This window comes from Strigops habroptila, chromosome 2 (genome assembly GCF_004027225.2).
Source record: "Strigops habroptila isolate Jane chromosome 2, bStrHab1.2.pri, whole genome shotgun sequence".
NCBI classification, from domain to species: Eukaryota; Metazoa; Chordata; class Aves; order Psittaciformes; family Psittacidae; genus Strigops; species Strigops habroptila.
Window position 1 is genome coordinate 45655268 of NC_044278.2, and position 17503 is coordinate 45672770.

Here is a 17503-nt window from a genome sequence, read left to right on the forward strand (position 1 = left end):
GTCAATTTGCACTGTGCTGTGGTTGTGTGATGCTCTAAAAGCAAACAAACAAAAACTCATCCAAAAAGCAAACCAAAAGCACACCACTAATGGTTTGAAACTTAGTAACATCACTGACATTGCATTCACTTCCTTTCAGCATTACTTTTTAAACCCATGAGTGAAATAAAATCTTATATGCCGTGGCTTGCTCAGCAGATGCCCTGTGAGCAGTTAAAGCTTGAGAAGCAAATAGCAGATATCAAGCCCATGCCTTTTGGGCATGAAACTCTTATTAGTAGACTAGCCTTACTACCCTTTAATTTACAGTTTTGTGTAGTGGGTGCACGTCAGCTCCACTACAAAGAGATTTAATTAGTGTGTAATTTGACACGGTAACACACTGAGCTAGACAGACCAATGAAGGACACGTATGGAACTGCAGAGCAAACTGCAGATGTGCATTAACTTGGAAGCAAGAATAACTGCCATGGCCAACTCAACTCGTGCTAACCACTGCAACAGTAACATCAGTAAGTGAATAATACACAAAACATTATTTGTCCTTTGTCCATACCTGAGACACAGAAGGTCGAGGAGGCAGTGCAGGCGGTGGTGGGGGCAGCCAGCCAGACCTCACAGCTGAACAGTAAGAAGAAAAAAAAAAGAACCACAAATAAAAACCACATTAATTCTAAATAAAACCAGAATTAATTTCCATGCTAATTCCTAGTGAAGAGGCCGTATTCAACATTTTAATAACGGAAACTGAACTTTACCGAGCAAAACCTTGTTTGAAATAACTTCCTGAGTAGTGACTTAATTGCTGTAAAAACCCACTATGTTATGATACAAAAGCAGATATGGAAGGCAGTAAGCCACAAAAGCTGTCACTAAAGCAATCCAATTCTAGTTTAAAAAAACCCCAGAAACAGCGTCTGCTTGCCCTTGGGACTTTGCTCTTTGTCATTAACATTACTGTTTGTTTTTTTTAAAGTGATGCTTTAGCATTCACTCCAAATAAAACACACTGTGTGATAGAGTGCAGGCTTAAAAAGAAAACATCTGACATGGAATTAATAGGATAAAAGCTTAAATGAAGCAAAAAGAAATCCATTTCTTTGGCTTTATTTTTTGTATTTGCATGTTATCACTTACTGGAGGTATTTTAGAGGAAGGAGAAGTAAGGAGAGGAAGACATCTTAATGGTGAGTTCAGGCCCCTTTAACGTAATGCAATGTCAGCTTTTAATTTGAGCCAGCACAAAGGGAGGGCAATAACCATGTAGGTCCAGCCACTGTAGTTCTCAGTTTCTTTAAAATACCTAAAACCCACTATGGGAAAAAACTACAGGACACATGATGGCTTCCAAAGGCACCTGCAGAGAGGAAGCTAACACAGAGACACCAACCAGGAGTCCTTAGATGGGTTAACCCTCCCCAAGCTCCCGTTGTGCTGAGGGCTCTGCACTTAGACTGGTGATTATTTGCATAGCAAAAAAACCCCAACAATATTAAACCTAGACATGCCTTTTACCACAATAATGAGAAGCCAGTAATTACATTTATACACTTTTTATTTTTATGCATATTTTAAAAAGCCATGATTATGAGCCTTGTAAATGGCTTATCCATTTACATATTTTATACACCAAGTCTAAAAATGTCTACATAGTTGAAAATATGAAGACAAAACATATTAACCATTAAGGACAACAGTGACAGAGTAAAAATGTGTGGGTGAAAACAGTTATAAGTCAGATTGACTATATACAGCTCCAAAGAGACTTATAATATACCAGAGGTTTTTTATACTTTCTGTATATTCATCTCTTTAATAATAATGAGGCCTAATATCACTGATCATCTTTTGAATCAAAATGAAGCCTATTATTACTGTACACAATGCCAAAGACAATTAAACCCCAACATAGGTTAAGCAAGGGAGCCACTAACACATCTGCAGGTGTAAGAGAGATTTGAAAAATACATGGTCATTAGGGTCCTTTGTCTTGCATTTAATTAGCTGTGTTTTAAGACCACTACCATAGCAGCACGATGTCATCACTACTTTCTCCATCTCTTCTGTGCAACTGATCTTTAGAAAGGAACAGTGGAGTAAGAAAACTTCCTTTCATTTAGTCTGAACTTCAGGTTATTACTTACTTTATCTGAGCACCAGCAAAACCAGCTAGTAACAATATTTGAAAACACCATCCAATTCAAACACCAGCACTCTGTATGTCCACCAGCAACACACCAGAATAGCCGACTAGTTGGTTTGCTCAACATGGCATCTTCAGGAAACCTTGATGGAGCTCTACTGTGACACCTCATGGAGAATACCTTACCCTCCCACCACCACCAGTGATTATCACTGTGAGAGTTTCATCTCTGCTCTCCAAACAGCTCCAGTGTCATGGGGGAGCACAAATCATGCACAATTCCTAACAAGCCCACAGCAGCCCAAACATGGAGCTATGGAGTAGTACATTGCTGCCACCAGCATGGGAGTCCCTGGGAAGGGACACGTGGGGTGGGGATCAGCAGTGCTGAGGGCAGGCACCAGCCCCAGCAGCTTCCTTGGCCCTTCTGAATATACATAGTCCTCTCCAAGGCCCCATCATTTTTGTATTTGCTGGTTTATGCTCTGGCAGGACCTCAAAAGCTTTACTGCAAGAGCTGCACTCATTGAGAACTCGCCTCAACTCCAGCTCTAGAGTACACAGCACTAACTGTCCTCCCTCCCTGATTCTTCAAACCCAGCAATATACCTAGGAAAGCAGCAGTGTAGTCTGTATGCACAAAGCCATTGGGCTTGCTGGAAAAGCATCTCCTGAAGTGGTTTGCACACACTGTGAAACTCCACAAGTCTCTTGGGATTTGGCCCACAAAATTTCAGAAGTAATTTTTCCGTCAGATGGTCAAATTAAAAATTAATAGAAGAAAAATAAATATAAACCACAAAACCCCCAAAACCTGCTTCTTCAGCTTTCAAAATACAGCATAAATGAATTTAGTACTACAGAAGTTAGATGCTTGCACCATGTGCATTTGACCCAGTTTCCTCTTTTTAATCCTGCAAAATCTAACTTAAGCTACTCATGAAATATTCATAAAATTCCTGCTGTTGCAGAACATCTTTGGCCTGTTATTAGAAGGAAATCATACTTATGTGAGCACAATTGCTAAATACAAGTTACTTGACTTTGAGGACGCATAAAAACTTATAAAAATCCTCCCTTTTTTTTCCCCACAGGGCAATGAGAAAAAAATAAAAATTAACAAGTGCTGCATGCTTCAGCCTTCTCTATTGCCATTACCCTAAAAGAGGACACTATTAAGATACTCACAGATTTTTATGTGTATTAGCAGGTGACTTGTACTATCAGGCTATTCCAGAATACCTTCCTTCCTGGGAAAATGCCCTTTGCACAGACAGGCTCTTGCTGTTAGAGACAGCATGTTAGCTCTGAAAGCCATCACTAATAGAGGAGGGAGGTCTGTTTTTAAAATGAAAGTACCCTGCGACCGAGCAGCAAATAGCTAAATGTCCTATTTCAGGTGCACACCCCAGAGCTTGGATAAGCTGCATGCCATTGCTCTTGGAAAACAAGTCTTCACAGGCTGTGCAAAAGCAGAGCGAGCGGGAGGGAGCACAATGAGTCTTGCACAAGTTGCCTTGTAGCTAAGCAGTTCACCGGCATACAACCAGGGTGAGCCACATAAAGCAAATCTCATAAAGCACTGTGGAAAGGCCATACAGGTACCACTAGAACAGATTTAAGCATATCCAGCATCCATATCACATGTATTCCTGTAAACGAGAGCATTTTCACGCACTAGTTACTCCCACAAAGATAGCGATAAGGCTTTTGGTTCAAAAATCATGGCTCTTTACTTAGCATGTTTACACTTTAAGGCAGATTATCAGCATGGAAAGCTTCCAGGACCATTTTTCTGCCCTATTTTGGCAATCACAAAGGTCTGATAGCACTAACAGGACACCACACTAGATTAAAAAAAAAAACAAACCCCACAAAAAAACCCCCAGCAAAACAGGTTTTTCCTATCTAAAGCTAGATTAATATTTTAAAACAAACACCAGGCTGTAATTGTAGACTCTGAGAACAGGCCATGCTATCCCATCTGGCCATGCCGCTCTGCCTCCAGCTTCCCTGGCAGACAACAATCTAGGAAGAGAAGGCCAGGGAAAACATAAAATTATCATAGTCCAGTCAAACCTGGGAACTAGGTCTTAAGCTCAACAAGCACAGCAGCAGGGGAGGATGCCAAAATGAAGGTGGAATGAATTTGGGCTTTTGGGATCCTTTAGAGCAACCGGTAAGAGCAACATGCTGTGCCTCTCACACTCAATGATAGTTACTTGTCCTCTTGTTTCCCATTGTTGAGGAAAAGTGTCATAATACACTGATTTTCTGAATGTGTGCTGGTTTTTAAAATTCATTAATACTGGAACAGCAGCATATAAAACTTCTTAAATAATTTCCATGTTTTTATTTAATTTCCGTTCTCTGCAGTTGTCTTCCTTCTTGGTTTTATATATATATATTTATATAAAAATATAAACTTTACCCTAGGTATCACCTCAGACAAATTAAAGCTTTAGATCAGAAAAATGTAGTCCTTTTTCTCATCTGAATTGAATATGTAACATAATCAGTGTCCTAAAGAAGGGTTGTTTTTCTAGGTCAAGGGCCATTTTGTACCTTGCTAGCCAAAGTGAAACTAGATACCACCTACCAAAGGAGGCTGACTTCATCTCGCATCAAAATCCTCCACACTTTTCATCCTAAAATTGAAAGGGCACCCAGTTTGGTCACTCTTCTTATTTCAGTCACCATTCCCAAAAAGAGGAAGAGGCCTCCCTTCCTCAGCTGACACAAAGGGTGCAGCCCTAAGCAAACCCAGCATAAATCCAGGTTCTTGCTTCTGTTCTGCTTCATCACCACCGATACCACCCCTTCCACAATTGGGTGGGGATCATCCAGGGACTTAAATTATAAGAAAACTCTGACAGGGTTTCTCAGTAGTCCTAGAACGCCAGGTTGGAAGGAAACTCAAGGATTATTTGGTCCAACGTTTCTTGACAAAAGCATGACCTAGACTAGATGTCCCAGCAGTCTGTCTGCCTGATGTGTTTGATATTTTTCAAGTGGATGCCAAAGCACTGTTCATCAAGGGAGAGGCTGGTTGCACAGCAGATTTACATCAGTTTATGCTGCTTCAGAAGGTTTAGTTCCCAAATCAGGCTTAACAAGACCAACCAATTAATTTTATCAGGAAGCAAAGATCAGCAATACTGAAAACAGCGCAAAAACTATACACCAACAGAATGAATTATTCTTCAGTTCCCCAAACTACCTAAGGCTTCAGTTCCTTAGGTAGTTTGGGAAGCCGGCATTTTCAACCTTCCACTCTGACACTATTTTGGAGAGTTTTTTGAGATACTTTTCCTGCTTCTGTTGCCAAAGGCAGACTGCAGAAGGGCTCTGCGTCTAAGCCGGTTTCTGTTTACCTCCATCTTACAAAACTTCCCTTTTAGCTCACAGAAACTGGTACTTGGATATTCCATAATACTGATACTGTTCTTTGCACGCCTTCATTTATTTACATTCCCAACAACAGCATTAGTAAGGTGATTGTGAAATAACTATTTTTCAAGTGATCCGAGCCATTAATTCTATTATGTCTGCAAAAAGTTGCAACATGAAAAATTTTAAAGCTGTAGCCAGGAATACAAATTTAATGAAGAACTCTTGTAAGGTGGTTGTGAAATACCTATTTATCCAGGTTCAATAATTCTTACTAGTATCTCCTCAGAAGGTCGTAGCAATGCAAAAAAAGATTTTTGAATCCTGATACTACTTTTTTTCTTTTTTAATCAGGTTTGTGAAAAGACTGAAGAAAGCATTGTCAGCACCAGAATAACCTCTCTTCTTACAGTTAGTTTTGGGAACCTGCTCAGCAGCAGAGCTTTGTGCGTCACAGTGAATGATGTGACATACCTGATGTCACAGACACACTTGTTACAGGTGTGTTTCATGTGCTAATCATACAGAACATTATTCATACCTCAACTGCATGGAAAGTTATCCAAGTACTTTCCAACTAATTAGAAAGAGATATAGCCAGACGTTAAGCAATTACTGCTTCTGCACAGTGAACTCACAGGTGTGACTTCATTTTAGGGCACTGGTGTGCTTATATATTTGATGGGTCACTTTCAAATTAAACAAGCAAGACACCATTGGAGTGGGGATATATGTCTTTTGTTAATGCCCCATCCATGAAATGCAACATGTTTTAAGTAAAATCTGTAAACCAGGTATTTTTTTTAACACTTATTTTCTGGTTGTATCATATGACCACAACATCCGTGTTTTTAACTTCCTGTCCCTCATTTTCTCTAAAACATTTCATTTTCTAGTAACTGTTTTCTCTACCCCTTCCTTTTCTGTGTGTTTCTCTTTGGGGACTGTTTCTCCCCCCCTGATTCCAACCCTTAAAGTAAACTATTCATGATTTTGTTCCCTCTCACTTCACACTCAGCTTCGTTCTCTACCCACAGGGAGGCACAGTCCCTCCACCTACCTCCCACAGATCCATCAAAGCTTCTGACCTCTGGAGATCCCACTGGCAGTGCTGGAGGCTCCAACACTTGCCACCTGTGACCATTTTCAACGCAGATCAACTGGGAGCAGGCACAGGGGAGCCAGGAAGAGCCGTGGGCTACCACCCTACTCCAGTCCCACCTATGGCTCAGGCACTTCTGGAGGACATCTGCATCTCCAATGTCTCCCCTGCAAGGGAGGTAACTTGCCCCCCTGTTCCACATGAGAAATAGCAGGTATGATGGACATTTTTTCAAGGAACAGAGTATTCAAGGAACAGAGCATTTCTCAAGGAACCCACACAGAATCACAAAAATAGGTCAGTAGGGCTGGCAGGGGTAGTTGAGAACATTTCAACCTTAACAATTTTTGGCATAAAAGAGTTTTTGGATTAAAATTTAATTTTTAAACAACCTGGAACAGAATGAAAACAGACTGTTAACCATTCCTCGATCCTACAAAGAGCTACAATATTAGAAAAATGTGGGGAAAAAAAAAAAAAATCAAAAGAAGTTCCACTTACACAAATTGTCAAGAAACATTTACACTTGAAAGCTGCTGAGATTTAGCCCAGTTTGTACACAAGTACTCTCTGGACTCAGCCCTTAGAGATTCACATAAAAATTTAAAAATCTTAAAACACAGAAATAAGTTACCTCATCAGATTCCTATCATGTAATAACCATCATCCATTTATGCCCTCACTATTTTCTCCAGTCTATTCAATCTTAATTATGTCCTTGTCCAGTTGGGCAAAGAAATAAGTTACATAGTTGTAAACACATAAATCCTTCATAAAAAATTCCAAAAGGCTGAGAGGCGTAAAAATCCTCCATTCAAATCAGAGGGAAGACATTTATATTTTATTCAGAGTAAGCTCAGTTCAGTGATCGCATATATTCTGAAGGGCAACAGGACTAGAAGAAAACAGCAGCTCCAGTAATAGATCCGGAGCTGAGTCCCAAAAGAAAGAACTGTATGCTTCAAAAGATTTTTTTTTGCAACATTTATGTTAAGCATTTCACAGTATTTTCAATGCAGCGGTACAGTGCTGGAGAAGAGTACGAACGACATCTCAATTTTGTGTTCTCTATGGTTTATGCATAAAAGGCATTTTTAATTTAAATTGCAGTTGTTGTTACAACCCTTACAACTAAAGATACTGACTGTGCATTCTTAACTCAATGAAGTTGACAACATTAGAGCTCTTTTATACTTTGCAAACAATATTCAGTGAAATGGCATATTTTGCTGATGGTACTTGCCATTATTGCTATTCTAAAATAATGGTCTTTCAGACTTATCTTCCTAATTTACTGTTTTGGTCTGATTAATAAACACAACACAGGAACATGCAAGACAGCACAGCACTACAACATGAGTAAAACCCAGCCCCATTACCCAAGAAAGTAGCTGGATTTGACTAAATCAAGACCAATACAGATCTGCCCAGGGAGGTGGTTGTGTTACCATCCCTGGCGGTATTTGAGACATGCAGATGTGACACTTCGATACATGTTTTAGTGGTAGACTTGGCAGTGCTAGGTTAATGATTGGATTTGATGATCTTAATGGTCTTTTTCCAACCTAAATGATTCTATGAATACAAGAAAAATGAGAGGAAGGGGTTCTGAAAATTAATTACTGAATTAAATTCACTGTCACCTATATTCAGCACAAAAAAGGACACTACTATTCTAGGTTCCCCTTGTCACTTTTGAACCAAAAAGTTAGTTGAGGAATCTGTATTTATAGTAACACAAACAACATAACCCCCTGCATAATCCCTTAAAAGCTTGCCTTCAGTAACCAAGACTTGCGGACAGCTAACTTCAATAGATACAGATATTTCCTAGCAAATATAATTAAGCTTTAAAGAATACAGAAGTTAATGCAGTAATCGTACTTATCTAGGTTAGGTTTGACAGGTTTTTTAGTACCCGGTTCCATCTGCCCAAAAGGTAAAGTCACCTCCATTTGGCTCACTAAGCTAAAATATGACGTAGCTGAAAAAAAGATTGCTGAAACCAGCTGGAAACAGTATTAGGGTAACTATTTGGACCTGTTTGTATTAAGAAGCATATGACAATGGAGCAACCATCATTTTAATTCTGCAAATCCTCCTTCCTACACAACTACAGAACTGTCTATTTGATATGTGGATTGAAAATTCAGAAATACATAAAATTTGGCTGTGATCAGGCAAATAAGAAAAAAGACATCTCAACACCGCTATTCAGAAATTCCACATTTTGCAAATAAAATCCACCAAGCCTGTACATTTGAGGAAAGGTTGTGTTAATTGAATGAAGTAATAAAGGCTTGATGAAGTAAAAGAAGTAACTAAGAGTCTTCAGAGGTATGAAAAAGAGGATGAAAAAATGTGATGCTGAACAAGAGCCTTCCTCTAGCACTAATAAAAAAGAAAGGGTGCAGAAAGAAGTTTGTACTGACTGAGCCTTCTGCAAAAGTACCACTTTAAACTGTGTAGGAAACGTGTATATTAAGAAATACAGAAGTGATGTGGGGACACATTTATATCACAGGAATGCTGATGCGCACCAATAAATCTGCTCTCTTGTTCCTTTTCTGTGAACACATTTAGAGTAGAGGGAACATGTTCTTGTTTGGCAGCCATCACTAGCCCAGCAGAGATAAATAGAGGTTACAGATCTGACTGTAGTTAGGAAAACATCTGTAACAAAAACCACTGCACTTACAATAAAATGCTAGCTGTGCTTCCCCCTTACCAAGCGTGGTACTTAACACCTCACATTTTAAAAGGGAGAAAAAAAATCAAAAAATACTAGCCCCACATTGCTGGCTGAAATCAGCACCCCAAAGGAGCAACTCCAGGTTACAGTATTTGCTCACAAGACGACATTAGAAATAGTGCCTGCATTCCACACATTCTTCACTGCAGCGACAGCCACAGCAGGAGGTGAGTTTCAAAAGCAAATGAGTGCCGAAAACCTTCAGTCAAGAATTCATTTATAAATAGTTATATGGCTGTTTTGATGAATAACACAGAGATACTCAGTCTGCTCCCATATCAACTACACTGTTTATGACAATTTGTTGTTTCATCGAAGCAAAATCTCTTTTCCAAACAAGTATCCTTTGTTCAACAGAACTGTTAATTGAAAGATGTTATGCAATTAAGGAATGAAACTAAGTGGGAAATAAAATGGTTTTCAGAGGCATCTCTATCATCTAACAAGACCCAGGCTGCTGTCTCTGCCTATAATTGCCAAGAAATAAATCCTTTAGTAGTTGTCATGGGCAGAAAATGTAACTGAGCAAAAAGCCAGAAGACAGCAGATGCATTTTGGGGTTTTAATACTTAAGCTGAGACTTGCCTCAGTCCCACAGTTACCCTAAGGCAGACCCTAGCTTACAGTTGCTGCTGAGGGTATAATGTGGCTGCAGGACCGCCAGGCTCTGAGCTGTGCCAATTTTGCCCCCCTCAATACCTGCCCCATCACCCAGATCACAGGACAGATGAAAGGGAGCACAAGGAGCCTCAGAGAGCAACTAATTCTGCAAAAGACCTTTGTGAACAGTGTAGGAAAGCTTTGAGGGCCACAGGCTCCCAGGCCTCACTCTTGGCTCCCAGAGTAAGACTAGACAGTGGGTTAGAGTAGAAAAGATGATGTAAAGCAGGTCATAAAGCAGTATGCATTTATACTGACATTTTTGTTTCTACCTAAAACCTGCTGTTGTCTCTCCAGGAATGCATAGAACCTAGCCAAGTATTTTCTTAATATGTACACAGGCCAAATGCCAGAGACTGTACATTCAACAAAAAGAAACACTCTGAGAATCTAGTAGTACTGAATTTTTCTCAGATGCTATCACAAAGACTACATGATTAAAAAAAACCCCCATAAAATCAAAGAGATTTCTGTCTCTTAACATCTCTTAACAGAAATTCACATATGGACATTCCAGAAGGTGGGGCTTTTCAGTAAGTTCTCATATTTTTTTATATTTTTCCAGAGTAACACTACCTACAGTGTCCCAGAAGAGTGCAGCTATGGAGTATGAATGAAGGAACCTCCTTCAAGTGGACTTATGTCCCAATTCAACAATTCTGAAGCACAGTTTCTGTGAGTAATGCATTGCTGGATATCCCAGCCATCACAAATAAATGTTCTGTGTTCATACTTGCCAGGAGAGGGGAATCATAAGATGGTGGCAAACATGATATACCAACAGTAAATAAAACCAAAAAAAATACCCTCCCAAAAAAACAGTGCATGCAACAATGATCTGCCACAGTCTTTGGCCGAATTTACTTGAAGAAATGAGATTTTTCTTTTTCTGCCCTTTAAAAATGGAATAGACAAAAAAATGCTTCAAACCACTGATGGCTTTACAATTGAAGAACTGATACCTATGGATCAACATGACCAACGAGGAACTGAAAATAAAACTCAATACTACTGAGCACTCCTTTGCAGGTGTGGGAGAAGATTATCCGCCAAACTCCTAAAATCAGATTTATTTTTGAACAAGAATTAGCAGGACAAAAACTAATGTACCAAAATAGGATTATTCTAATCATGTTGGATATACTCCGAAAACTATTTAAGTGGTGGATTTTACAGTCTGGTTTTCTCTACTGACACTAGGCAATATGGTGATGCTAGAAAGGATGGTCGTCACAGCTAATTTTTCTTGTTCAGCTGTGACAATGAGACTATTTTTGAAAACCTAGGAAGGAAGGAAAACAGGGAGAAAACATAAAGCCAAAATTCAGTCAAGAGTACATTGGGACAGAAAATAATCAACTGACTTGTGGATAGAAACACATCAGGTTTGATATTTATGCCAGGCTGTATTATCCCAATAGCCAAGAACTGTAAATGGTACATTGCCACCACATGGTCTATATTGTAAATCTGTATCTTCTGATGGCAGATGGAAACTATTCTAACTTTTTTATACTGTCAGCAGAAGTAAGAATACAGCTTGTTATTATACAAATGTGTGCAATTTACATCACATAAACACACATACGCACTTCCTTTTCAGCAAGGCAGTTAGTGCTTAATCTATGTCTTCCTTCAAACTGCCTCTTTAGAAAGTGCAAAGCGCACCTTGGTAAAAGAGTTTGGCTCTGAAACAATGACCACTCCCTGAGGAAGAACTGTCTCTAGGTGAAAAAGGTATCTGAACATGATGAGACTCGAATTTCTAACTGAGAAGCAAAATCAGTAGGGAAAAGGATGAGAAAAAAAGTGAGATGATCAAAACAAGGGAAGTGGAAGAAAAGAAAGCAGCTCTATAAAAACCCATTATCAATAGGATGTTGCAGAACAGCTATTCAGGGCTTAGTGACAGGAAAGAACGTGCATATGTTTCTGAAAATAGGATTTCCAATGCTGACATTTTACTTCAAAACAGAGCAAGGTAAATACTCCATGGTACCTGGGCACACTGGGATGAATTGATTTAATCCCCTCCTGACAATTCAAATTTCTTTGAACTGGAACCCTTCTTCGGGGTGGGCTACAAATTGTTTAACAAGTTCTCCCTTAAATCCTCCAAGGCTACAAATTCCTCCTTATCTTTCACAACGAGTATTTACATTTTTGACACAGAATAGAACAGCTCCATTAGAGGAAGATAACCAGCACAAATATTTAGCATTGCCAGCAGGGAACATTCAAGAGAGCAAAAAATTACAAGCCAACACCCTGAAAGTACAGGAAGAAGCTGAATCTCTGGGAGGTCTTCCATATTTCTGCAATCTGGTAGCACACTATACTTCAGGTTTGTCAACCTAGAGCCAATTTTTGTTCCAACTATAAATAGTCATAAATTTCAACCTACTATGATGAACAGTTTTAGGGTGACCAGAGTACTTTTTTTGCAAGCAATCAGCTGCCACTCCTTACTTAATTGCCTCATTTCCTGTGAGGAAACCCTCCAAAAAGTATTGATAAGACAAGTTACCCTTTCCTGCACTCACTGTAACACTGTCAGCTTGTGTCTGTTCCTCAGAAAAAAATGTTCTGTTACTTCAGAAGTAATGGTAGCTTTCAAAATAATCCATTTCAAAAGCAAGGTGATAATTTTCATTCACAGAATTACTTTTTCGAGAATTTACATTCTCCTTTCATTTGTGTTCCAAGACAAACTTAAATCCAAGTTTATTTCCTTCCAGTTATACTTTTTATCTGGATTCTGAGAGTATTACTGCCTTAGAAAATGTGTCCTTGGCTCTGTTTGGAGTTTTATTTTGATATATAAATGAAATCAAAATTGGAGGGAGGCAATAGATCCCTCAAGAGGAACCAGTCAAAGATCAGGAATTGCTTCTGTGTGTAAGGCGGGGGGGGGGGGGGGGGGGGGGGGGGGGGGGGGGGGGGTGTGTGTGGAGAAAAGAAAGAAAGTAGTTTATTCCTGTGCTGAACCCTGAGTTTCAGGGTTCAGCACACAGAGCAGGACTCCTGAATTCTCTCTGCTGTTTGCACAAAAAAAGGCCCATACAGCAAGAGGTGAAACTCTTTTCTCCAACCACCACATTAGAGAGCCCAGTTAAGACATTCCTTGACACTGTCAAACGTTAGCTTTCATCTGAAGCATAAACATGACCATGTTTAACCTAGTCTGAGTCAGATGATTGGTGTGCACCACATAAAGCTATGGTCTGGTTCAAGGACACCACTAAAGCACAGCGATGCTGGATGACTGCTGCCCTGAACAGAAAGCTCCTCTTTCCACTGCTCCCTGTGCAAGGCAAGAGGAACACTCAAACACTAACATGCTGGAAAGCCATTTTCTTTCAGTTCACTCCAGCTACTATTCTACATTTTCTTTCTCTCCTCCCAATATGCACCCATGTCAAAAGAAATTACCCTTTCTTTTTAATCAAAGAACGGTTTCTGACTGCTCCCATGCATACGGTAGACTTTTAACATCAAAAATGTTCGCTCACTTTTCTCCCAGTTTAAACATTAAGGGTTTTTTTCCAGCTTCTGAACCACAAAAAGAAAATAGTAATAAAAATCACATATATTGTAGTTACTGATGAGAGTTGTCTATACAGCCAGACTAGTTATAAACAGCCAGTGATGACAGACTACCATATGTTAAGCTTCCCATTATCGTGCCAGAAAATTATAATCACCTTATTTATAGCAATAGTGATTTTTTCCCCTCAATGGCAATATAATGCAAGAAAGTGAAATTACTTCTGTTCTGTAGTGTATTAATGCCTATAGCAAAGGCGAGCACATGCACATACTGCCAAGCATTTGTGCAAACAGATCAAGTTGCCAAGTATGCAACTAATCTAAATGGTCTCAAAATGGGGAAAGAAAGCAAACATTACCTTGTGTGTTTTGTTGAAATATTTTGTTCAGATCCAAAGAGGAAGCTCTGGAATGTGATTTCTGTGGCCTTGGAGGTGGAGTAGGGGGCTCTTCTCCCTTTTTCATGGCATCTTCTATTGATGTACTAGAATAAGACCTAAGGAAAAACAGAGGGGGGGAAAGGTAGAAAATTATTTTATTTCAGAAATTAATTTTAAACAACTACAGTGAATAGTACCTAAAAATACACTGACCAGAACTCAGGTTCATGGCAGAAATTCCTTGCCCTAATGACTAGAAGCTCCCACTTGTACTAAGACACTTGCAATTTCGCAACAGATGGACCTACACATCTGGAGAAAGGAACGAGTCATGCTTACAGGGCTAGTATTATTTTAAGGCCTTTTATATCACAGCTTCAGGCCTTCTTACCTAACTTTAACTGTCAACAGGATAATTGTAGCTACTCTTTTGAATAAACCTGAGTAAAATTCCCCCCCTCCCCCCCGCCACTTAGAGTTTCTGCTGCCTTTCCCAACTGTGAGGATAGTGTTTCTACACGTATACCTTCAACCTACCACTTGCACGTACACATTTTGTAATTTATAATATTCTAATATTTAAAATAATTTTTTCCTAACAGTCACCAAATTCCACTAAATCCAGAAAAACCAAATGGCTCCAAAGTGACCAAAACTGATAAAATACATGGCTCAGTACCTCTTTCCAGACCTTCCCACATCACATCAATCCCAATGCAGTATATTTGCTAAGAATTTTGATTTTGCTGAAGTGTCCAATATTTTTCAGCTGTTGTAGTTACCAGTTTTTTCTGTGAGACTGAGAGCTTTGTTCAAAATGAGCATTGACAATGTGAGATGTTACACTTACTGTAACACATTATGCATGCCAGGCAAGACCAAAAACACATTCGAGTAGAACAGAAATAACTCTCACTAATGGGAAATGGATCTTTTTTTTTTTTTAGCCAAACAGGCTGTTATTAGAAAACAGCTCTTTAGCAGGACAGACATTTGGCAATGCTCATCCTATGTTTCTGATACAAACTTTAATAAATACAGGAGTGAAAGACGTTATTGCTTCAAATTTTACATGTGACACAAAAACGTCTACTGATGCTGAATTTTTTGTCTTCATAGAGTTTTGAATTCTATAGCCTTATCAGATCAAACCTAACTAAACCCCCCTGAAATAAATGGAAAAGCTTTCAATCAGGATCTTAAGGTTATATACTTCTACTTTCCATATTATGCAGTGTGTATTTTCTTGCACTAAAATCGTGCAACTTAACAGTTTGAGATTCTTAAATTTTTGTTAAAGATCAAATAAGACAGCAGCTACCAGGCAAAAATATGCCAACCCAGCAGCGCCAACACAGAGCCCTGTGACAGTGAATCGTTGCTTGCAGCAGGCAGACGGGCATCTAGAAGTCAGTTAAGAGTCAACAGCCTAAGAACCTACACAGCTTAGGCTAGAAAGCCATGAGACTCTCCCGAGCTGAGAGCTGTAACAGACTCTAACTGTAGCCTCTGGTGGTCAGGCACACCTGAAGACAGAGACCCTCAAGTCTGTAGAGCCCTCTAGGCTGTGCAGCAGAAGGTCTGAGTTCAAGGATGTGCTCAAGAACCTTTAGTCTCAATGTCTGCATTGAAGTAGTGACACACAGTCAGATGTGAGACAATCATATGTGACACCGTAGTCACATTGAAGTGACTTTTTTCCAATTTGTTTAAGCATTTGCTATTTTATACATTTTTGCATAAAATACTTTTTTATACCTTTTTTTTTTTTTTTTTCCGTATTTGCTATTTATGATTCACTAAGACGGCGAGGAAATTTAGAACAGTATGAAAACTAGAAAGCTTTGGCTAGCAACAGAAAAATAGCCCACAAGGCAGTTCAGCCTGCCTGGATGTTGGTCCTAAGAAGAGAGCATTTCAATCTTCCTCCATCATGCTTATAGCTGATTCTCTCTTATTAGCAGGCTGTGTAAGGAGGGAGCTCCTGATAATACTCTCATTAACTGAGGAAAAAAAAGAATGAAAAAATGAAGCCAACTAGCACCCAAACCAAAAGTTTTAAGTGCACCATATGGCTACAGAATAGTGAACTCCAAACCCAACACATACTCCATTTATACACAATATTTTCTGTCACAGGTTTCTCTTTACTTTTAAACATCCAACTTCAGCCTATGTCATTTCTAGTACACAATAGTGTAAGCCTATTAGCCCCTCCATCACACACCAACTAGCCATAGTCAAGTACATGCACTCCAATGAAAGGATTCACTCACCCACATCTGAGAGCTGAGCTACCACTGATGTTTCTATGGGAGCGTGCAGTGTCTCCCTCCATATGCAACCACTGTGTAGGTTACACAGCACAAATTTGCTAAAAACGTTCTCTGTGATGGGGTGATCCCCACTGTCCCGCCCCAATGTCCCTGAGGCTCGGCTGGAGGCAGTCACCACCCTGACAAGGCAGCAGGGCTGGGCAGACAGGCAAAAGCCCTAGTGCCTTATGACCAGAGACCAGGGCCCAAGGGCAGTACTTATGTAGGGTCTGTAGTTACAGACCCCCTCGTAAATCTGCCTGGTCTGAGCTGTACTTTCAGCACAATACCGATGGGGGAGTGTGGGGGGGGTAAAAAACGTGACATCAGTTCTTACGCCTTGTGTCTAACACCAGAGGAACATAGGTGTTGTCCTGAAATAGAAATGAAAGCAGTACCTGGATCGTGGTCTGGCTTTAAGTGCATTAGATTCCTGAGCAGCTGGAACAGAAAAGAGAATCACTAAGACATCATATTTAAAATAAACACTTTTAACTGCAGAATCAGTGTTTGTTAAAAATGAGAGTGTTGCAAATGTGGATGTGAGAGTGTGCTCATCTCACATGAGCAATTTTTGCTTTTCCTTCCCCTTTGTTTTTGTAGTGTGTGGATGTCCTAAGAATTCAAAAGCCCACATGTGGTCAGAGCTTCACCTTTTAATTTGGTTACCAGACACAGGTAAAGCAATAGGTCTGACAGCTCTGACCTGTGCTCCTGGACGCAGTTGTGACAAAGCAACATAAAGAGTAGCATAAACTTTCCACAGAAAACATCTTACTCCTAAGGTAGATATCTATTAGTTGTTCTGCTTCCCAAAGCACGAAGTTTTATGTCCTTCCTAAATACTTGAACTAAATAGTATAAACGTACATCTTACCATCCATAAGAAAAATTAACACATCAGGTTGAGACTACTCTGACATTGGGAAGGAAAGATACTTGAAGGTAGAAAGCTTTACAAGCTAAGTGTTGATAAAACACATTTCTATCAATGTAAAGATCAGTTTCTTTTACTTGGATGAATTCCAAACATGCTGCAACACACAGGTTTCACCTAATAGGAAAACAACAGTGCTGATTATCTTCTCTGGGTAATTCCTTGAGGCTGTTCCTTGGTTTACGTTGTCTTTTTGTGACTTTTACTAACATCAGATCATTTTAAGAAAACACATCTGTGATTGCTTTCACATTCAGCCCACCGCGATATCCTCA

The 17503-nt window shown here is 39.6% G+C and overlaps 1 protein-coding gene across 4 annotated transcripts in view; it reads right to left on the bottom strand.

Annotated features, from left to right (window-relative positions):
* REPS2 (RALBP1 associated Eps domain containing 2) overlaps positions 1-17503 on the bottom strand; it is a 102528-nt gene that overhangs the window by 23450 nt on the left and 61575 nt on the right. For all 4 annotated transcript variants that reach the window (XM_030477093.1, XM_030477092.1, XM_030477094.1 and 1 more), the window contains exons 12-14: positions 16690-16732; positions 13956-14092; positions 557-621 (exon numbers count right to left, since the gene is read on the bottom strand). In XM_030477093.1, the coding sequence (XP_030332953.1) occupies positions 557-621; positions 13956-14092; positions 16690-16732 (245 nt within the window). The remainder of the gene's footprint in view (positions 1-556; positions 622-13955; positions 14093-16689; positions 16733-17503) is intronic.